General features: G+C 43.2%; 1 protein-coding gene across 1 annotated transcript in view; it reads right to left on the bottom strand.

The window, feature by feature from the left end:
- tmem131l (transmembrane 131 like) overlaps positions 1–24,584 on the bottom strand; it is a 101,256-nt gene that overhangs the window by 16,568 nt on the left and 60,104 nt on the right. Inside the window, 15 exon segments of the mRNA XM_083766234.1 lie at positions 1,214–1,649; positions 2,848–3,006; positions 4,796–4,981; positions 7,023–7,209; positions 8,954–9,014; positions 9,016–9,097; positions 9,560–9,693; positions 11,455–11,524; positions 12,233–12,342; positions 14,112–14,181; positions 16,955–17,078; positions 17,945–18,014; positions 19,094–19,264; positions 20,032–20,176; positions 24,282–24,369. Coding sequence (XP_083622360.1) covers positions 1,214–1,649; positions 2,848–3,006; positions 4,796–4,981; positions 7,023–7,209; positions 8,954–9,014; positions 9,016–9,097; positions 9,560–9,693; positions 11,455–11,524; positions 12,233–12,342; positions 14,112–14,181; positions 16,955–17,078; positions 17,945–18,014; positions 19,094–19,264; positions 20,032–20,176; positions 24,282–24,369 — 2,093 coding nt within the window.

The raw sequence follows: 24,584 nt of genomic DNA, 5'->3' as shown, positions 1-24,584 counted from the left end.
GTCGTTTAAAAAACATTGAACGAACGAAAAGTAGTAAAAATCGCATTGCACAAAACCTCATAACTCCATTGGACCCTCAAACTGTCTGCTAAAGCAGCTAACTCCACCACCTCTCTCTCCTTCTCATGCAAGTAATTGACAGTATCTAAAGTCACAACACCAACTTTGATGAGGCAGTATTGCCTTAAAATGTATATTTATAATACATTTTTAAGTTGAGTTATTTTATAACATTTTGGAGGTTTCCCTCCGTCTGGACAGCAGATATATAACTATATTGAGCTATTAGTGTAGATTTTCGTCTCACACAAACATTACATTCCCATCGACAATGAACGGAGAATTGAAGTCATATGTGGACGAGCGAATCGGCTATTCTTTGTCCCACACAAAAAATAATTTCTCATCGACAATGAATGGATGATGTTCGACGATAAGAGCGTGTGAACGGGTGTGATTTTATGTCTGAACACAAACATTAAATGCCATTGACAATAAATGGAGAATTTACGTCATTAAGTGTCTGGGCAAATCGGCTGTCGGCGGCCACCCTTGGCCAATAAGGGACCACCATTTACCATGATGATGTACGATGATTAGAGTGCCATTCACTTCACAAGTGTGTGATTTTATAAAAAATATGAACGGAAATGACAAACAGATGACGGTATTTCAGTTCTCGGCCTCCAGGCGGCGTATTCTGTGTAGCACTTTAACCCATTCTGGGGGCGGGAACCCCTTTTGGTGTTTTAAGCATCATGTTATACTTTAGCTATTGAAAAATAGCAGATCTACAAGCTCATAGCGCGCCACCGAGTGGCTCGCTATGAACTTGTAGGTCTGCTATTTTTGAAAAATCGTAAAAAAAAATGCGGCACAAATCTTTGAATATATATTCTTTCAGAGCAATCTTTTTTTTTTTTTTTTTTTGACGAAATGGGTTAAGATTGTGGAATAGTAGCTTAGTAGCCTTAGTTAGTTAGTTTATTTATCTCAGTCATTTACAGTACAGTACATTTCAGAATGAGGGTTTACAGAATTACAGTTTGACTGAAAAGGTTTGGGCTGAAGCCGAAGCTTATTATGCCCACCTTATTAATGATTCAAATAATAAAAGGGAAAAAAAGGAATAGAAAAAAACAAAAACAGGAACAGTAGGTCCAAGGCCAAGTCTCTCAAGCTTGGCCTTGAGAGACTACTTGGCTATACTCACAGGGCTAAAGTGCGTGGTCGCGGTCATGGCGGAGGTGTTCTTCTCGTGCGGAGCGGGGGGGAACGGGGGCTCGTTGTTGTTGTTGTTGTTGCAGACGTCCGGGTCCGGCGTCAGCGGGGCAGCGAGGCCGAGGTCGTCGCTAAGCTCCTCCTCCTCCTCGGCGGCGGTCGCCGCGGTCACGGCGACGGAGCCGGGTTTGTACTTGGTGTAGAACAGCGAGACGCGATGTTTCTTCTGAGGCTGGGAGGAGGAGGAGGAGGAGGAGGAGGAGGAGGGGGGGGTGGAACCGGACGCGGACGACAAGCCTTTCTTATTGGACGACTGGGTCCGAGGCGCGCTGCCGCCGCTGTTGGCCAGCGCCGGAGAGCCCCGCCCCTTGCCTTTGTCGGAGGCGTGGCCCGAGTCGACGTAGCTCTTGCAGCTGCCCTTGGTTTTACTGTTGTAAAAACACAAGCAAAAAAAAGAATAATGTCTGTAATTCACTTAATTTACAACAACATGTTGGAAAAGTTTGAGAGCAAGAGTGTCTGCCCTGTTGTCTGTTTTGTTTGTCTGTTCCACTTGTTTAACAGTTTTTTGTTTTTTCATGTTTATCACATTTATATGTCTTTTTTATTATGTATTGTATGTGGAACATACATCATTGTCGATAATATTCTGATGTTGTCATACAAAAAAAAAGCCTAATAAAAACAGTATTAAAAAAAAACACACACACAAGCAATGACAAAGTGACCCGGAGATTCTGTTACTGCGGTTCTGCTGCGTTGTCAGTCCGTGTTGTGGAATAAATGCATAGGATGTAGTTAATAACAGCTCAACAATAATTGATAACAGCTGTCATCACTCCTCTGATTCTTTAACACCTACATGCAGTTCAGACTAGCCCACCAGGGGGCATCATTGCACCAGCTTTGTTTGGCTCTTGGTTCTCAGAACCTAATTTGGGCCCTGAGGTAGTACTATAGGAACTTATATTTTCCTTTAAAAAAAACAAAACAATTGAATGTTTTTTTGTAATATGAGAAATGCAGCCTTTTCTTTCGTTTACTTTTTGTCTTTTTCTTTCTGTATAGTCTTGTCAGTTGTGTTTTTCTTGTCTGTTTCTTCCTTCAATAAAAATTAAGTGAAAAAAAAAACAAAAAAAAACAAAAACAAAGAAAGCACATCTACAAGCTCACAACACGACGGAACGCAATTCGTCGTGAACTTGTACTGTAGATAGTTTTTAGTCTAATTCCATCTTTTTCATTAGTTATTCTTTTTATATAAATGGTTTTTTTTTTGTGGCTTTCGCCTTTATTTTTATTTATTTTTATTTTTATGGAGGGACAGACAGTAGGCTGACAGGACATGGGGAGAGTAATGGGGGGGAAGGGAAGTAATGCAGTGAAGGTCGTCGGGATCGGGAGTCGAACCCGCGGCACACTGCCAGACTTAGGATTAGACCTGGACCACAGAGCCATGGCCCAGGCCCGAGTTATTCCTTTTAAATGGCACCATGCACTGTTTCTGGTTTAAAAATGGACCCGTAAAAAGGAATCACAGAACTTAGTGGGTTTCTGGAAAGTTTCAAGTTATGGAAGGTTTCCGACTAGTCACCCTTCGTATAGTGGAAGAGAGAGTGTGTGTACCTGACTCCGTTGGGGGTGATGTTGTTGACGACAGGGTTCTGCTCTCTGGACAGACCATGAGCATTGCTGTGGTTGATCCTGACGCTGGGGGAGGAGAACTCTGTCAGGATGTACTGGGCCTGGTGGAACGCCATCAGACACACCCCCAGCAGAGAGAAACTGTAACAAAACACACACACAGTACACACACACACTGAGCCTGGTGGAACGCCATCAGACACACCCCCAGCAGAGAGAAACTGTAACAAAACACACACACAGTACACACACTGAGCCTGGTGGAACGCCATCAGACACACCCCCAGCAGAGAGAAACTGTAACAAAACACACACACGCACATGCACACGCGCGCACACACACACACACACACACACACACACACACACACACACACACACACACACACACACACACACACACACACACACACACACACACACACACACACACACACACACACACACACACACACACACACACAAACACACACACACACACACACAGTGCACACACAGAGCCTGGTGGAACACCAGCAGACACACCCCCATCAGAGAGAAGCTGAAATCAAAACACACAATAATGCAAAGTGCTACTACGTATGCTACAAAGCTAGTACCGGTAGTAGAAGCAATCGTCATAAATAATAATAATAATACCTTAATAATAATAATTTGGTCCGCAGTGGGATATGTCACTGTAAATTTGCATATACAGCGCGATATCTGCTATAGTATCAGGGAGCAGTTAGGGCTTAAGTGTCTTGCTCAGGGACACCTTGACATTATTGCCAGGGCCGGGAATTGAACCCGAGCCCTTCCTTTTTCCCATACAGGCTCTACCCATTCAGCTACAGTATGGCTGCCTCAATAGCCATAGCAATCAAAACCACTATTCCAGTTAAAAAAAACTACAGCATTTTGGGGCGGGAACCCCTTTTGGTGTTTTAAAAAATAGCAGATCTACAAGCTCATAGCTTGTATATGTCTGCTATTTTTGAAGAATCGTGAAAGGTGACATGAAAGTGTTTGAGAACGACTGACATAGAAACATAGCTTTTTCAAGAAACCAGTCAGGATTTAGATTTAGACATTTTGTAGAATCGTTCGCAGGTCAACATGGGTTAAAAACACGGCAGACTAGTAGTAAGCAACACAGTTGCACCAAATAGATTTGCATAGGCGTGTCCAGATGCCAGTGTGCAAGCGTGATAGACAAGCACCGACACACCTACAATCTAAACGAGCCATTATTCATTCCATCAGCTGCAGCTGTGTTGCCTCCCGTGTTTTTGAGTGGTGCAACCACTCCAAGGAACAGCAATGTCTGTGTTAACCGTGTGTTCGTGTTTGTTTGTTTGTGTGTGACTATGAGCACCAGTACCAATGAGTACCAACAGTGGCGCTGTTGTGCCAGAAACAGAGAGATAGTGCTGCACTGTTGCCTGCTAATGAGAGAGAGAGAGAGGGGGGGGGGGGGGTGTTTTTTTTTACCTGAAGTGGAAAACAAACCACAAAATCAGCCTGGGGTTATAGGCCTCAATTACACCTATACAACAATGTTGCATGCAAGTTGTAAGCAAGTTGTAAGTGTCATGGCCGCCCCAATGCATTTCCAATGGAAGTCACATGGTTTGATACAACATTTCTGTTTGATGGCTGTGTTGTGCCCCCCTCCCCCGCATCAAACTAAAATGTTGTATCAAACCATGTGACTCCCATCGGAAATGCATCGGGGCGGCCATGACACTTATACAACTTGCTTACATCTCGCGTCCAACATTGTTGTATGCTAGGTGTAATCGAGGCCTTAGGGTTAGTAGCAACAACACCGCAATGTACGCAAACGTTTCTGAAATAATTGCGGATAAGGCGACTGACTATAGAACAATTCGCGACAGTGACGGAATACATAAGGAGTATAGCAGTGGGTGGTGGGGTGGGTGCTGACCAGGTGAAGATGAGGGTGAACACCCAGAAGGTGTCCTCCCAGCTGGGCCCGGGGACCACCTGGGCACACAGGGGCAGCATGTGGTGAGGCAGTGTGACGTTGAGCGTGAAGGGGAACGAGGAGCCACGAGACGTCACCAACGTCAAGTCCCTGATCACCCAGGACGACGTGAAGTCTGGAGTGAACCTGATAGGGAGAGAGAGAGAGAGAATAACCCATTTAGGCCTGACCTCAAAATTAAAAAAAAAAAAATCTTCTCTAAATCCTCCAGTTTTCTGAAATAAATATTTTCACGATTTTTCAAAAATAGCAGACCTACATAAGCTTGTAGCTTGTAGATCTGCTATTTTACAATAGCTAAATTATAACATCATACTATAATCATCATCATCATCATCATACTATAATTCTGACAATGTCTGTCTGAATATGTGTCACTGTGACTGCCGTAGCTCCTCATTGCCTGCACCAATCACTCCCACTTTTCACACAGGCATTGACCATAATAATATGGAGGTCTTAACGAAGCCATTTCTCCAATTTAACAAATTATGAATTAATAATGAATTTATTAGTGAATTAAAAATGAGAAAACACACCCAGGGCGCAGTATCCCCCGCGGCCACAAAGCGGCAAGTATTTCACAATGGGTAAGGGCTAGTAATGTTTAAAACACCAAAAAACCGCCCCAAAATGGGAAAAAGCAAATCAAATCTCAAGACTGAAAATGTAAATGATGATGTTTAGGTATGATCATTCTAAGCCTATGTTACAGCCAAACCAGTTGAAAAACAGCACAGATATGAGTCATTAACCTCTTTGCTTTTATGACATTTCTGAGACCATTCGTGTTTATGGAAGATGCTTCTAAACTTGGATTCTATTTCTAGTTTGATCTTGTCACGCCCCACCCCTCTGCCTTTGTATTTGAGCCAAGACTCATGGCTCCAAACCCTGAACTCTTATTATGACATGACCATTTTGTGTTTAGTTCATGTTCTGTAAGACCTTGAATGTTATGCCTTGAATGTTAAAGAAAGCGCTTGTCATGTGTGTTGCCTTGAACACTTGAAACCTAAGTAGGTTTTGGCTCTTAAAAGAACCAATGGATGACAATAACCGATCTACAAGCTCACAACACGTCACAGTGCGACGTGTTGTGAGCTTGTAGATCTGCTGTTTTCGGTGCGCAGCATGCTTTCACAGAAGACACGGTGGATTCTGTGGAATCCAAATGACATATTATGCAACATGACAGACAGAGACAAAGATACAGACAGAGGGCGGGCGGGAGAGGGGAAGAGAGAGAGAGAGAGATGCAATACATTTTAAAATGCTCTTGCTTGTAATGTGTAATAATAATAATAAGTAATTTGCAGAACTTCAACTGAACTGACCAGACAGGAAGTGAGACGGAGAGTAACACAGTGTGTGTGTGTGTGTGTGTGTGTGTGTGTGTGCAGTGTGCGTGCGTTGGGAGGAGGAGCTTGTAGATCTGCTACTTTTGCTATTTTTTCATTTTTATTTTTGAGTGGTTCAACCACTCCCTTACGGACTTGTGTGTGTGTGTGTGTGGGTGCCTGCCTGCCTGCCTGGCTGGGTATGAGCATGAAAACAGCATGGTTGTTTTTCACCACCTGTGCGCAACCTAACACACACACAAACACACACGCACATATTAACTGTATGATGATTTCGGGTGTGCCAGTACAGTACAGTACAGTACAGTACAGTACAGTACAGTACAGTACAGTACAGTACAGTACAGTACAGTACAGTACAGTACAGTACAGTACAGGGACCGGCACACGGTAACTCTGTCATTTCTCAACCGTTTCGGACACGGGGCGGCACGCCGGAACCGGCCCGGCCCACTGGGCGCGTTCCTGTGGGGTCTGGAACCCCCACACGGAGTTGCACCACTCACTTCACACGGGTGTGATTTTGTTTTTTATCCTTAACCCATTTTGGGCGGGAACCCCATTTGTTTTATGTTATAATTTAGCTATTGAAAAATAGCAGATCTACAAGCTTGTAGGTCTGCTATTTTTGAAAAATCGTTAAAATGTGCCTCAAATCTTTCCGAAAATTGTCATGATTTAGAAACCTTTTTTTTTAATTTCGACGTCAGGCCTGAATGGGTGAAAAGTAACCGTTTTGGACATTCCGCCCCACCACAGAGCTGGTGGGAAAACGAACCTATAAAAGTGTATATAATACTACTCACGCAATGGTGATCTCGGAGGAGGAGTTGTGGTCCAGACTGAAGGAGTGACACTGCAGCACCTCGAAGCCGAAGCCCTGGCACTTGTAGCCGTTGATGTTCATGGACACGACGGTCAGAGGCAGCTCGCCCGCGTTCTCCACCTTGAAACTCTTCCTGATGGCGAACAGCGGCTTGTTGGTACGCAGGCCTATAGGGGACGGAAGGGGGGGGGGTTTAGTGGGGACATGAACCCGCGGCACACTGGCATTGACATTGGAGCCTATAGGGGCCCTATTTTCGTCAGTGTCTTAGGCTTGGGCTTATTTTTTTTGCTTTTTTTTTTACAAGCGTCGACGTGTCGATATAGATCGGCTAGTGGGACATTTTTAACCCATTTAGGCCTGATCTCGAAAAAAAAGAAATAATCTTCTAAATCCTCCAGTTTTCTGAAATAATATATATATATATATATATATATTTTTTCACGATTTTTCAAAAAAAGCAGACCTACAAGCTCGTAGGGCGCCACTCGGTGGCGCACTATGAGCTTGTAGATCTGCTATTTTTCAATAGCTAAATTATAACATAAATTTGCTATTTTAAGTTTTAGTAGGGTTCAGTAAACATCAATCTAGAACGGCTTATCTTTTTTTTTTTTTTTGCCAACAATCACTATTTTCTGTAACACTAATAATAATATTCAGATAGAGGTAAGTCAATAGGGTACGTATCTCATAACACCCCCCCCCCCCCATCACGATACTGCGACACGAGCAAGAAACTGTCATTAACTGTGTTAAAACTTAACATACTGTTACAGTACAACAGACTTGTTTTTTTTTTTAATTATTTTTATATATGTTTTATCCTGCGATTTTGTAGCCCATTTTTCATTTGTGATCCTGGGCTCTACACACCCTCCACCAACCTAGTCCCCATATATGGCGGACAAGGGGAGAGCAACGGACTTGAACTCATGCTTCCTCCATGCCTGAGTGTCCAAGTTGCTCCTTTACACCTGACAGGGGGGAGTTTCCCTGGCTGGACGGAACACGTTATTCCAACCAGTTCCTTTCCCCTCCATCAGGCGCCTGGGGGAGACAGTTTAGAGACCAGGATTACTGCATGTTTTTTTTGTGAGGGTATACCTACCTTACCTAACAGACTGTCCTGCTTTCAAAATAACCGACGTTGTCTTATGGGTGGTCTTACGGAAAATAAGTCACAGCACTCGTGTTTAAAAACGCACGCCGTCAAACTTTACTGTAAAAAAAATTTCATTATCGTGAGGGCCCTTATTCGTTCAAACAAAATCATCGAGAACAGTTTCTCGCACGACTGCGACAGTCAGGACGACGGGGGGCGTGTCGACAGTCAGGACGACGGGGGGCGTGTCAACAATCTGTCCCACACAGTGTTGTTTTTGGCAGCAATTTTTTTATTTTAGTTTTAGTCATAGTTTTCCTTTCGTTTTAGTCACATTTTAGTCACCAGGAAAGTCTTAGTGTTAAGTCTAGTTTTAGTCGACTAAATATCATAAGATTTTAGTCGACTAAATCTATGGGTGATTTAGTCGACTAAAATGTATTTTGGCGGGCCTTGATGCCGTCATAATGACTGATTTTACACTTGCTGAAAATATCAGATCTACAAGCTCACAACGCGTCGCGTGAGCTTGTGTATCTGCTATTTTCAGCATACAAAATGAGTGTAAAATGACTTATACTCGATCTCTTGTCCACTAGTCCCTTCCTAACATTTTAGTCTAGTTTTTATTTGTTGACAAAATTGTCAATATATTTAGTCTTAGTTTTAGTCATCGTAGCTTAGTTTTCATTTAGTTTCCATTTAGTTTCCGTCAGTGAAAAAAGGTAGTCGACGGACAATTTTCGTCTTAGTTTTAGTCGACGAAAACAACACCGGTCCCACATAAAGAGCGGTGTGCGTCTCACCGTCTCTGCACTCCATCAGAGTGGACTGGGGGACGTTGAAGCGCAGCGAGGCCCCGGGGCCCCGGGAGTTTGCCCCCCACCCTGAGCAGCTCTTTGGCGCCCTGGCCCCTCACCGTCACCATGTCGAACACCGTCAGGTTGTTCCTGCATGGAGCGCAAAAACCACAGACACACACAATGTTAACCCATTTAGGCCTGACGACGTCGAAATTAAAAGAAATGTATTTTTCTGAAAAACGTTGTTTCTATATCAGTGGTGCTCAATATTTCATATCAAGGAACCCCCCGGAATTACATGTATTTGGCCGCCGACGCCCCATCTGGAAATATGTAGTTCCAGTGAATCCCCCAAGAAGCAAAGATTTGAGTTAAAAACGTTCGCTCTGAAAGAATATATATATATATTCAAAGATTTGCGCCACATTTTCGCGATAAAAAAAAAAATAGCAGACCTGCACCAAAAGGGGTTCCCGCGCCCAAATGGACTAAGTATGAGTTCTTATTAGAGAGAGGTAAGCCTATCAACAACCTTTTATCTGAATAATTTAATTTCATTGTGTGTGTGTGTGTGTGTGTGTGTGTGTGTGTGTGTGTGTGTGTGTGTACCTGATAATGAGGATGGTGGTTGTGTGTTTGTGTTCAGACGGAGTGAACATCACCGCCACCTCTCTGCTCTCCCAGGGCCCCAGGGTCAAGCGGAGAACCCCCGAACCTTTCACCCCCTGTAAGCCGTCCACAGACTACACACACACACACACACACACACACACACACACACACACACACACACACACACACACACACACACACACACACACACACACACACACACACACACACACACACACACACACACACACACACACACACACACACACACACAATTGGTACAGTGGGCACAGTTGAATTAACCCATTTAGACCTGCGAGGACGATTTGATGAATGCCTTCGAAATCCTGACAGTTTTCTGAAAAACCCCCATGTCGTTCTCAAACATTTTCATGACAAAAATATATATGTATTTGGCCGCCGACCCCCATCTGAAAATATGTTGTTCCAGTGACCCCCCCAGAAAGCAAAGATTTGAGTTAAAAATGTCCGCTCTGAAATAATATATTCAAACATTTGGGCCCATTTTCACTATTTTTCAAAAATAGCAGACCTACAAGCTCGTAGCGCGCCACTACGAGCTTGTAGATCTGCTAACATAATGTTTAAAACACCAAAAGGAGGTTCCCGCCCCAAAATGGGCTAACGGTACTTAGATCAGTTATTGTATTGTTTGTGGAGCGACACTGCGACAGTATACTATCACGGTTTAATCATTGTCTGTATTTTCCCTGTCATGTGCAGCTACTGTACATGACATCTCTCCTCTGACTGCCGTTCTCTCCAAAGCGCTCTACTGCACCGTAGGGCCATCCGTCAATCTGTCAAGTCCGCCCCGTTGTCCCACAGCCAATGGTTGCTGTCGCTTTGTCGGACAACAATCGTCTCTCTCTCCATACAACAACAAACTGTTTTTTTCCCATTCAGGCCTGCCGTCGAAATTAAATTATGAAACTATTTTAAATCCCGACAGTTTTCTGAAATACCTCGTGTTTCTATGTCAGTGGTGCTCAAACTATTTCATGTCAAGGACCCCCAAAAATTATATGTAATCCGACCCCATTTGAAAATATGTTGTTCCCCCCGCCCCCCCCCCCCCAGAAGCAAAGATTTGAGTTAAAAGCATTCGCTCTGAAAGAATATTATATTCAAAGATGTGCGCCACATTTTCATGATTTAAAAAATAAATAGCAGATCTACAAGCTCGGTGGCGCGCTATGAGCTTGTAGATCTGCTATTTTTCAATAGCTAAAGTATAACATAATGCTTACATCACAGATGGGTTCCTGTCCTGAATGGAATGGGTTCATATTTAATGTATTCAGTTCTTAAACTTTGAACATCTTCTATGCAGTACACTGAGTATAGGACTGGTAATAACATGATTAATTCCAATAACTGGATATTGTTCTATTTTTAGCAAACTCAGCCTGCTGGTTGGTCGGTCAGGGGACCAATTGGAAGCCTCATATAATGCACCAAATGTGATGATTGGAGCACTAACATTAAAGTGTATAATCTGCACATTTTTATGTATGTTGTCTCCCTCTCCCGACGGAGAGAGTTAAGTTATGTGTAATGATGATGACCGAACTACAGTAAAGATAGTAGATAGGCAAATAAAGTGTCCAATCCGGTGCGTAAACATACTCTACCATACAGATTTTAAAATAGAGTTAAAATAACATTCATGAAACTAAGTCCCAGTATGTACCTTTTAAATATACTGTACAAACTGGTCTCTCCAAAAATAAAAAAACAGCCGGACAGGCTGTAGTCAGTTGAACACCCTGTGCGTGTGTGTGTGTGTGTGTGTGTGTGTGTGTGTGTGTGTGTGTGTGTGTGTGTGTGTGTGTGTGTGTGTGTGTGTGCGTGTGTGTGCGTGTGTGTACCACGGGTAAACTGGTGAGTAGGCTGAACTCCGTAGTGCTGATGTTGACAGACAGAGGACTGATGTTAAACCTGTCGTAAACAAGCACAAACAACAGCAGTTTAGGCCCGACGTCGAAATAAACAAAAAGTCTTCTGAAAGAATATATTATATTCAAAGATTTGTGCCACATTTTCACGATTTTTCAAAAATAGCAGACCTACAAGCTCGTAGCGCGCCACTCGGTCGTCTCGGTGGCGCGCTACGAGCTTGTAGATCTGCTATTTTTCAATAGCTAAAGTATAACATAATGCTTAGTTCCCGTCCAGAATGGACGTTAAAAGACAAAGTCCATAAGACAAACGGGAAGCAAGATGAACTAAATTTAACAATTCATGCTTTGCGCAACAAGCAAGTGTAAAAAAAAAACGACAAAAATGACAGAAACGTGTCACACGTGAGATGCACAAGAACACATTCACTTCCTCGTTTGTGTTTCATGGCAACGCTCAAAACTCATGAGCATAAATTAGCATGAAGCGCAGACTCTCTAGGAGTCTGATGCTCGTATACACGTTTATTCACATGGTAACAGTTTTTTTATTGGAGAGAGGAAAGTCTTCGTTACCAAATGATTGAATGTTACTTGCTTTAAGGAATGTCTACAGGCGGTAAATAATTGAATAAAGGAAGTCAAAGAGGATTAGTGTTTGAGTTCCTCCCCATCTACAGAGGAGTCCCAATCTCGTGTGTGTGTGTGTGTGTGTGTGTGTGTGTGTGTGTGTGTGTGTGTGTCGTACCATTTGGTGAGGAGGTCCAGGGCTTCCAGCTGAGCAGGGTACTGGGACAGCGCTCTGATCTCCAGTGACACCGCTGAGGAGGTGGGGTTCTTCAGAGTCAACGTCTTCACCTGCACAACAACAGCAACAGTCCCTTTTGGTTTTGGGCACGCAATGTTATACAGTATGCCCCCATTATTTTGAACCCATTTTGTGTTTTAGGCATTATGTTATACTGTAGCAGATCTACAAGCTCATAGCGCGCCACCGAGTGGCGCGCTAAGAGCTTGTAGGTCTGCTATGTTTGAAAAGTCGTGAAAAATGTGGCGCAAATCTTTGAATATATATTTCAGAGCGAACATTTTTGAGTGGTGCAACCACTCCTACAACCAGCAATGTCCGTGTACACCTATGTATGTATGTATCACCTATGTATGTATGTATCAGTGGTCATGAGCACGAGTATGTCACTTATTAATACCAGTAGGGGGCGCCAAAAACAGAGAGAGGGGTAGTGCTGTGCCTTCTGCCTGCTAATGAGAGAGAGAGAGAGAGAGAGAGAGAGAGAGAGAGAGAGAGAGGGAGGAGGGGGGGGGGGAGAGAGAGGGGAGTTGCACCACTCGGTTCACACAGGTGTGATTTTTAACTCAAATATTTGCTTCTCGGGGGGGGGGGGGGGTCCGTGGCCCAATAGAATAATAATTCTGGGGGTCCTTGACATGAAAAAGGTTGAGCACCACTGACATAGAAACATGGGTTTTGAAGCCTTTTCTTTTTTTAATCGACCTCAGTCCAAAGTGGGTTAATATATTATTATATTTATTTTTGATAGTACAGTAGCTAGACAGTGATGGCCGTCGCGGGTGGGGGACATGAACCCGCGGCACACTGTCAGGAGCATTGACATGGGAGCCTATATGGCTCTATTTCCGTCAGTGTCTTAGGCTTGGGCTTTTTTTTTTGCAATTTATTTTACAAACATTTTTGAATAGTTCAATACACAATCTACAAGCATCGTGTCGATATAGATCGGCTAGTAGAACTTCTTTTTTCTTTTTTCTTTTTTTTATATATATTTTATCCCACGATTTTGTAACCCATTTTTCACCCCTGTGTCAATCATCTAATGTGATCCTGGGCTCTACACACCCTCCGCCAACCTAGTCCCCATATATGGGGAACATGGGGAGAGCAACGGACTTAACTCATGCTTCCTTCATGCTTGAGTGTCCAAGTTGCTCCTTAACACCTGACAGGGGGGAGTTTCCCTGGTTGGACGTAGCGCGTGGAAGGAACACGTTATTCCAACCAGTTCAGTAGAACATTTTTAACCCATTTAGGCCTGACCTCAAAATGTAAAAAAAAAATCTTCTAAATCCTCCAGTTTTCTGAAATAAATATTTTCACGATTTTTCAAAAAAATAGCAGACCTACAAGCTACGAGCTTGTAGATCTGCTATTTTTCAATAGCTAAATTATAACACAATTATAACATCATTTAGCTATTTTTTAACACCAAAAGGGGTTCCCAACCCCCAGAATGGGTCAAAATGTTTTTCTAAATCGTAAAAAAAAATCACACCCGTGTGAGCTGAGTGGTGCAATCCCCTCCCCTCCCCCCCTCCCCTCCCCACCTCTCTCTCTCTCTCTCATTAGCAGGCAGCAGGCACATCACTATCTCTCTGTTTCTGGCGCCCCCTACTGGTACTAATAAGTCACATACTCGTGCTCATGACAGATACATAGATACGCGGCTACATAGATACGCACGGACATTGCTGGTTGTAGGAGTGGTTGCACCACTCCAAAAAAAAAAGTGGCAAGGAAGTTTAGGGATAAGGGGGTAAATAGGTGAACTGGTTCCCGGACTGTAAATACAGTAATTATGCTGTATATTTACCTTGCTCTCATTGAGTGGAGTGGCACCAAAGTCCAGAGGTTGATCAGGCTCAGCGGGCAGCCTGGGCCACCTGAGGACACGCCATAAAACACTGTTCATAATGGAATGAACATGGACTACATAACAAGTCTGATACACGATAAAACACTGTTCATAATGGAATGAACATGGACTACATAACAAGTCTGATACACGATAAAACACTGTTCATAATGGAATGAACATGGACTTCATAACAAGTCTGATACACGATAAAACACTGTTCATAATGGAATGAACATGGACTACATAACAAGTCTGATACACGATAAAACACTGTTCATAATGGAATGAACATGGACTACATAACAAGTCTGATACACGATAAAACACTGTTCATAATGGAATGAACATGGACTTCATAACAAGTCTGATACACTATAAAACACTGTTCATAATGGAATGAACATGGACTACATAACAAGTCTGATACACGATAAAACACTCTTCATAATGGAATGAACATGGACTACATAACAAGTCTGATACACGATAAAACACTGTTCATAATGGAATGAACATGGACTTCATAACAAGTCTGATACACGATAAAACACTGTTCATAATGGAATGAACATGGACTACATAACAAGTCTGATACACGATAAAACACTGTTCATAATGGAATGAACATGGACTACATAACAAGTCTGATACACGATAAAACACTGTTCATAATGGAATGAACATGGACTACATAACAAGTCTGATACACGATAAAACACTGTTCATAATGGAATGAACATGGACTACATAACAAGTCTGATACACGATAAAACACTGTTCATAATGGAATGAACATGGACTACATAACAAGTCTGATACACGATAAAACACTGTTCATAATGGAATGAACATGGACTACATAACAAGTCTGATACACGATAAAACACTGTTCATAATGGAATGAACATGGACTACATAACAAGTCTGATACACGATAAAACACTGTTCATAATGGAATGAACATGGACTTCATAACAAGTCTGATACACGATAAAACACTGTTCATAATGGAATGAACATGGACTACATAACAAGTCTGATACACGATAAAACACTGTTCATAATGGAATGAACATGGACTACATAACAAGTCTGATACACGATAAAACACTGTTCATAATGGAATGAACATGGACTACATAACAAGTCTGATACACGATAAAACACTGTTCATAATGGAATGAACATGGACTTCATAACAAGTCTGATACACGATAAAACACTGTTCATAATGGAATGAACATGGACAACATAACAAGTCTGATACACGATAAAACACTGTTCATAATGGAATGAACATGGACAACATAACAAGTCTGATACACAATAAAACACTGTTCATAATGGAATGAACATGAACTTCATAACAAGTCTGATACACGATAAAACACTGTTCATAATGGAATGAACATGGACTACATAACAAGTCTGATACACGATAAAACACTGTTCATAATGGAATGAACATGGACTACATAACAAGTCTGATACACGATAAAACACTGTTCATAATGGAATGAACATGGACTTCATAACAAGTCTGATACACGATAAAACACTGTTCATAATGGAATGAACATGGACTACATAACAAGTCTGATACACGATAAAACACTGTTCATAATGGAATGAACATGGACTACATAACAAGTCTGATACACGATAAAACACTGTTCATAATGGAATGAACATGGACTACATAACAAGTCTGATACACGATAAAACACTGTTCATAATGGAATGAACATGGACTACATAACAAGTCTGATACACGATAAAACACTGTTCATAATGGAATGAACATGGACTACATAACAAGTCTGATACACGATAAAACACTGTTCATAATGGAATGAACATGGACTTCATAACAAGTCTGATACACGATAAAACACTGTTCATAATGGAATGAACATGGACTACATAACAAGTCTGATACACGATAAAACACTGTTCATAATGGAATGAACATGGACTTCATAACAAGTCTGATACACGATAAAACACTGTTCATAATGGAATGAACATGGACTTCATAACAAGTCTGATACACGATAAAACACTGTTCATAATGGAATGAACATGGACTACATAACAAGTCTGATACACGATAAAACACTGTTCATAATGGAATGAACATGGACTACATAACAAGTCTGATACACGATAAAACACTATTCATAATGGAATGAACATGGACTACATAACAAGTCTGATACACGATAAAACACTATTCATAATGGAATGAACATGGACTACATAACAAGTCTGATAGTTGTGCAAAAGAAAACACTGCTGATAATGCTTCATTAGTAAACTTGACGTAATAATTAGACTTTGTGTATCTATTCTATTTCAAGATGTTAAACAGGCTGACCATTTTTCAATTCCAGGTGTAAAAATGTTACATTACATTGATTCTTGACTGTGTTGAGAAATGCAGTTTGATTTGGTTGATGTTGAAATCAAATCAATGAGTCTTAACCCATTCTGGGCAGATCTACAAGCTCGTAGCGCGCCACCGAGTGGCGCACCACGAGCTTGTAGGTCTGCTATTTTTGAAAAATCGAAGAACGACTGACATAGAAACGTAGCCTTTTCAGAAAACTGTCAGGATGTAGAAGACATTTTTAGAAAACGGGTTAAATAAGGGTGCGTTTGAATTGAATAAAGACAAAATAATCAAGGTTAATTTTAAGAACAATACATTTGGGGTGGGGTGGTGGGTGGGGGGAATTTCTATTAGAAGAGATCGTATATAGAATACTGTAGATTAAAATAATCAACAGTTATCTGACCTGCATGGGAGCTGATCTTTGTGGCTGTGCCGTCGAGAGCACAGCTCTGCAGCCAGCGTGCTGTCCACGGCCCAGGGTGAGGAGGGGGCTTCTGGGAGGAGAGAGCCATGCCACTGGATGCGACCTGGAGAGAGAGAGAGAGAGAGAGAGAGAGACAAACCATATATACCAGTGTACACTGTTTATCAAGTTTAACCCATTCTGACCTGAGATCAGATTCTAAAAAATGTCTTCTACATCCTGACAGTTTCCCATTCTGACCCGAGATCAGGTTCTAAAAAATGTCTTCTATGTCAGTCGCTCTTCGATTTTTCAAAAAAATAGCAGACCTACAAGCTCGTAGCGCGCCACTCGGTGGCGCACTATGAGCTTGTAGATCTGCTATTTTTCAATAGCTAAAGCATAACATAGTGCTAACACCAAAATGGGTTCCCGACCCAGAATGGGATTAAAGCTAACGTATTCTATATGGATGTATATTGTAAAACTATCTCTGACAGAAAATGCTTTTTTATAGTTTCACAAGATAGTATTACCCAAAGTGCTAATATACAACACAGCTCTGTTTACACCTTTATTTAATTCCTATTTATTATATCCAATATTTATTTGTAAATACATTGTTCTGTTTTGATTGTCTTGTTCCAGAGAGAGAGAGAGAGAGAGAGAGAGAGAGAGAAAGAGAGAGAGAGAGAGAGAGAGAGAGAGAGAGAGAGAGAGAGAGAGAGAGAGAGAGAGAGAGAGAGAGAGAGAGATTGTGTTGGTCATTGATTGTATGTTCTTTTTACTTTTGCTGTATTTGTATGAGGTGTTGCTTTTGTGTTTCTTTTTACTACAGTATGCTCTATTTTATGAGGTCTTTATGATGTCATTTTGAATGGAAAGCACTTTGGGTAAACTTCTGTTGTTTTTAAATGTGCTACACGAGTAAAGGTGACCTGTACCATGTACTGTACAAGGTTCTCTGTGTCCGAGAGATTGTCTTCTCACCTGTTTCAGATATTCTGAGAGGACAGAGTCTTGCACACTGTCCCTCTACCTCCAACAGCACCTCCCCCAGCTGACACACGCACACGCGCGCGCGCACACACACACACACACACACACACACACACACACACACACACACACACACACACACACACACACACACACACACACACACACACACACACACACACACACACACACACACACACACACACACACACACACACACACACACACACACACACACACACACACACACACACACACACACACACACACGCACGCGGAATAGAAGAAAGAAGTAGTAAAAGAAGGAAAATAAGTTGTGAAAAAAGCCAATCTACAAGATAAAGCGGCGTGAAGCGACACGTTGCGATATTGTAGATCGTCTAAATCTCTCTTTTGGGTCTCGATCTGAAAAAGTTTGGGCATTGGGCAACTGGCGGCCCGGGGGCCACATGCGGCCCCCACCTTCCCTTAATGCGACCCTCCTGTTAATATCAGAACACTGATATCGTATTGATTTCAGCTGTTTACAATTCCAAAACCCGCTTTAATTACTTCATGACTAGTACTTGATGACTAGTATTAACATGTTATTGTCTTTTTGTGTCCAATGTAGTTATGTTAACAGTTCATAAAGTTAACTATAACTATAACTAACTATAAACTAGGTTACTTTTCAGGATTAGCAAAATAAATTTCAGGTTTCCAATTCAAATATAGCAAAAAATAGCTGATGTACAAGCTCATTGCGACGCGTTTTGAGCTTGTAGATTGCTACGACAGCAAAGTGGCCCCTCTGGAGTGAGTGTGGAAATATATTGGCCCTCGCTGTCGTCAAAGTTGCACCACCCCTGGTCTATACCCAAGGGGCCAGTGAGGCACTCCAACGTTGAAGCGCTGGGCCCTAGTGGTAAGAGGAAGGACTGCAGGCGGATCCGTGGATTCATGACGAGGAAACCCCGTGCAGCTGGGCTTTAACATTGAGCGCTCGGTTGCACTTCCGCATTTGGACCACCAAAATTTGGTGGTCCAATGCGGAAATGCGCCCAAAAAGGCGGAAATAGACGGTCCTTCCGGGTGCTTCAAAACGCCACTGAGCAACTTCCACTGACATGGATAGCGGTACAGACTCTATGTCTGTACCTTGTCCATGGAGGAGTGCAGGTGCAGGGGCAGGCGCAGGGCAGTGCCCACGCTGGTGTCCAGTCGGAGGGTGGACAGCAGGTCGACGGGCAGCGTCTTGTTGAGGACGCGCAGGGACAGCACCCTCCAGCAGCCGTGAGGCACCGTGACCGCACCGCTGAAGTTCACCACCTGAAAGACATCAGCAGTGATTACACTTATTATTTTTTTTTGTCGTCTACTACTCTACGTAATTATTTCTCAAATGGCCCGACGTCGAAATAAAAAAAAAAGTCTTCTGAAAGAATATATATTCAAAGATTTGTTGCCGCATTTTCACAAGTTTAAAGAAATTGCAGACCTACAAGCTCATAGCGCGCAACCGAGTGGCGCGCTATGAGCTTGTAGATCTGCTATTTTTCAATAGGTAAAGTATAACAAAATGCTTAGTTAAAACACCAAAAGGGGTTCCCGCCCAGAAGTTTTGTAAAGTCACTAAAGTAGCGGAAATATCCAATCTACAAGCTCATAACGTGGGCACAATGCGTCACATTGCAAAGCTTGTATATCTGGCTATTTCCGTTATGTGTTACAAACATTTCGAAAGTGAAAGCGAAAATGGAAAATGAACACAGTGAAATGAATTGGCAAGAGCTTGTGACTAAATAACCACATTGAATCTATCGGGGGTTCTGCTTTCCATTTCCTGAAAAACAACAGTAACCCCACACCAACGATGTATATCAAAAATAAATGTTTAACCCATTTTGGGCGGGAACGTACCCTTTTGGTGTTAGCATTATGTTATGCTTCAGCTATTGAAAAATAGCAGATCTACGAGCTTGTAGGTCTGCTATTTTTGAAAAATCGAAAGAACGACTGACATAGAAACGTAGCTTTTTCAGAAAACTGTCATTTTCAAACAGACGTTCAAGTTCAAGTTGGCGCCGGTCGGTCACCTTGAGCAGCCCCTGGGCCCCGTGCGAGAGGCTGGCGTTGGTGAGCGTGAGGGGCACGGGGAGAGGGTTGCTCACCCACAGGTCCACCTGGTCCGACCCCTTCCGTCTCACCCGCAGCACGCCGGACACGTCCCACCCCAACGCCCTGCCAAGGGGAGGACATTATTATCATCATCGTCAATGGACTGTACCGGACACGTACCCATGCCCTATAAAGGCTCATACATAGTCTGGATTTACAGTGGTTAGGTGACCACCGAACTACAACATGACGTCACTGAGGTGACCACCGAACTACAACATGACGTCACAAGCCGCGGTGAAGAGCAAACCACCGCCACCGCTCAGCCCTTCTCTCTGTTTTTACTCACCACCGCTCAACGTTATTTCAGCTCCAGGTGGTCAGCTCACCACCGGAGCGGTGGTCACCTCACCACCTGAAAATCCAGACTATGAATAGGCCTTAACGCAGGGGGTTTTCAACTGATTTTGACCCATAGGGACCACCGCCATCCTGACTAAGAGGAACCTGAGGACCACCACTATTGTCCATCATAGACCCACCCCACACAATAGTGGTTGGGGGGGGGGGGGGGGTTCATGGAACTTCATGCACCACAGGGAGCTGGAGAAAATAGCTATAAAATCAATAATAATATCTAATAAAATACAGTGATTTTGTTTGAATATGATGGAATATGATTAAGGATTACTGTGATTATGGTAAGCTCACATTTCATATCACACACACACACACACACACACCATACAGTAAGTTGTAAGTTATTAAAAGTTATATATATATATATATATATATATAATTATATATATATATATATATTATTTTTTTTTATGCATGGCCAGGGACCACCTGCAATACCTCTGCGGAACACCAGTGGTCCGCGTTTGCCAAACACTGGGTCAGGGACCCATTATAGTTGGACCCATTAGTTTCCTAACATTTTCTAAAAATTACAGGAAAATCTAAGAAATCTCTATCTATCTATCAATCAATCAATCAATCAATCAATCAATCAATCAATCAATCAATCAATCAATCTATCTATAAATGCACCAAGTCTCTGTCTGTGTGTCTGTGTGTAATCCACGTAAATTGAGAAACCGTTCGCCCCACCGACTTCAAATTCGATACACACGTTCCACGTCACCAGCGGCTGGTGTCGAGTTGGTCGGACCCACGGTTCTCCAGAACCGCCCCAAAAAAGGCCTCTGGACATGGCGGGGGGGGGGGGGGGCTTGCCTATAGGGTCCATATATGGAGCTGGCCTGTTCTGACATCATTCTGACGTCTGCATAGACTCCATATTTGGGAATGCCTGACAAAGACCCCACTATAAAAAGGGACATAGACATGATATATGGGTCGGGGGGGATTAATTTACAACTTTGCATCATTCCAAGTAGGCCAGTGCCCACCGGGGCACCGCTGTAGAGGCTCTACATAGACTCCATATTTGGGCATTGCCTGACAAAGAACTCCATAGTTTGGGTCTGGGGCCAATATCTAACCCATTTTGAGCGGGAACCCCTTTTGGTGGTTAAAAAAGTGTGGGAACCACTGCCAAATGCTCTACCACAGAGGAACAACTGCCAAATGCTCTACCACAGAGGAACAACTGCCAAATGCTCTGCCACAGAGGAACAACTGCCAAATGCTCTACCACAGAGGAACCACTGCCAAATGCTCTACCACAGAGGAACCACTGCCAAATGCTCTACCACAGAGGAACAACTGCCAAATGCTCTACCACAGAGGAACCACTGCCAAATGCTCTACCACAGAGGAACCACTGCCAAATGCTCTACCACAGAGGAACAACTGCCAAATGCTCTACCACAGAGGAACCACTGCCAAATGCTCTGCCACAGAGGAACCACTGCCAAATGCTCTGCCACAGAGGAACCACTGCCAAATGCTCTGCCACAGAGGAACCACTGCCAAATGCTCTGCCACAGAGGAACCACTGCCAAATGCTCTGCCACAGAGGAACCACTGCCAAATGCTCTGCCACAGAGGAACCACTGCCAAATGCTCTGCCACAGAGGAACCACTGCCAAATGCTCTACCACAGAGGAACCACTGCCAAATGCTCTACCACAGAGGAACCACTGCCAAATGCTCTACCACAGAGGAACCACTGCCAAATGCTCTACCACAGAGGAACCACTGCAAAATGCTCTGCCACAGAGGAACCACTGCCAAATGCTCTACCACAGAGGAACCACTGCCAAATGCTCTACCACAGAGGAACCACTGCCAAATGCTCTACCACAGAGGAACCACTGCAAAATGCTCTGCCACAGAGGAACCACTGCCAAATGCTCTACCACAGAGGAACCACTGCCAAATGCTCTGCCACAGAGGAACCACTGCCAAATGCTCTGCCACAGAGGAACCACTGCCAAATGCTCTGCCACAGAGGAACAACTGCCAAATGCTCTACCACAGAGGAACCACTGCCAAATGCTCTGCCACAGAGGAACCACTGCCAAATGCTCTGCCACAGAGGAACCACTGCCAAATGCTCTGCCACAGAGGAACAACTGCCAAATGCTCTGCCACAGAGGAACAACTGCCAAATGCTCTGCCACAGAGGAACCACTGCCAAATGCTCTACCACAGAGGAACCACTGCCAAATGCTCTGCCACAGAGGAACAACTGCCAAATGCTCTGCCACAGAGGAACCACTGCCAAATGCTCTACCACAGAGGAACAACTGCCAAATGCTCTGCCACAGAGGAACCACTGCCAAATGCTCTACCACAGAGGAACCACTGCCAAATGCTCTACCACAGAGGAACCACTGCCAAATGCTCTGCCACAGAGGAACAACTGCCAAATGCTCTACCACAGAGGAACCACTGCCAAATGCTCTGCCACAGAGGAACAACTGCCAAATGCTCTACCACAGAGGAACCACTGCCAAATGCTCTACCACAGAGGAACCACTGCCAAATGCTCTGCCACAGAGGAACCACTGCCAAATGCTCTACCACAGAGGAACCACTGCCAAATGCTCTGCCACAGAGGAACCACTGCCAAATGCTCTGCCACAGAGGAACAACTGCCAAATGCTCTACCACAGAGGAACCACTGCCAAATGCTCTACCACAGAGGAACAACTGCCAAATGCTCTACCACAGAGGAACCACTGCCAAATGCTCTACCACAGAGGAACCACTGCCAAATGCTCTACCACAGAGGAACCACTGCAAAATGCTCTACCACAGAGGCGTGGAATAAAAAGCGAAATAAAATCTCACGACTGATAGCATTTTGTACGGCAAAGTTATAACGTGCGATTTGTGAAACAACGTGAAAAGGAGCCCCTGCTCACTATACTGCTGATTCCTACAACAATTAACACAATATGTCAAATGTGTAATATTGTTGCTGCTGTTCTATACATGCCGGCAATCGGGTGAATAAATCACAGATTGAAGCCAGCATGACCTTTTGCTTTTATGAAATATCCAAGACCATTAGGGTTTCATGGAATATGCTTCTAAACACATTACCAGTTTCACCACTCCAAATGCTCTAATCTTTAAAAACAAATAACCACAAGCTCTCAATAGGGCATTCACTTCTAGTCATTTTTACTAGCGTTGTATCATTTCTTCCAGGGGTCCGTGGATCATTACCTTATTTTCCTAATGTAGCAAGAAATGAGCTGCGATTCCCAGGCAAAGTCCCTCTTTTATTCAAACAAGGCATCCTCCCATAGTTACATCAGGTTACAAGCATAGCAAAGTCATCTTTCCATCGTATAGCACATTCAGACCTGTCATGGTCTCATCCGTTCTCTCACTTCCCCACCAATTCTCCCAAAACATCTCTTTATACATCTATCACAGTGGGGTGTCACCTTTGTCCCTGTGTGTGTGTGTGTGTGTGTGTGTGTGTGTGTGTGTGTGGAAGGCCCAAAGTAAAAAATAGCCTAGGTTTTTTATCAGCCGCTGTAAGCCAAGCCAAGACCCTACTGTACCTACAGATAGCCTTTGGACCTTCAGTTCTAGTCGGTCACTTTGGTGAGACAAATGGCCTGCAGAAGTTAAAATTATATGTACAATCATGACTAACCAAGTAGTTATGAATATTCTATATGATTCATAGTACAACACGCTAGTTGACTAGTTGCCTAGTTTACTAGTCGACTTGTTGTTCAACTACCTATTATGTAAAATAAGCCCTGCGTGTGTGCGTGCATGCGTGTGCGTGTGTTACCTGTGTGTAAATGTATTGGCGGTGTGGTTGCCCAGGATCTGTAGGCTGATATGGGCAGAGCATCTTCTGCTGTTGCCAGGCAACGCTCCTGCAGATGACAGTGATTGGCTGTTATTCATAGAAACGGTTAATTGTTGTACCTGCATATAATGTCGTTGCTGAACTATCCCTTTAACTAGGGTATCCCTTTAAAGGGCCACTTCACCCCTTTTGCAACCAGATCTTATTTTAAAGGAGAATTCCATACTAGAAGGCTTTCTTACCTTTCTTTGTAGTTGTTACGTCCCCACCAAAGAGGTCCAG

This window comes from Protomyctophum parallelum (assembly GCF_964188405.1).
Source record: "Protomyctophum parallelum genome assembly, chromosome: 5".
NCBI lineage: Eukaryota > Metazoa > Chordata > Actinopteri > Myctophiformes > Myctophidae > Protomyctophum > Protomyctophum parallelum.
The sequence above is the reverse complement of the archived record's forward strand: the minus strand, read 5'-3'. Positions and strand labels throughout refer to the sequence as shown.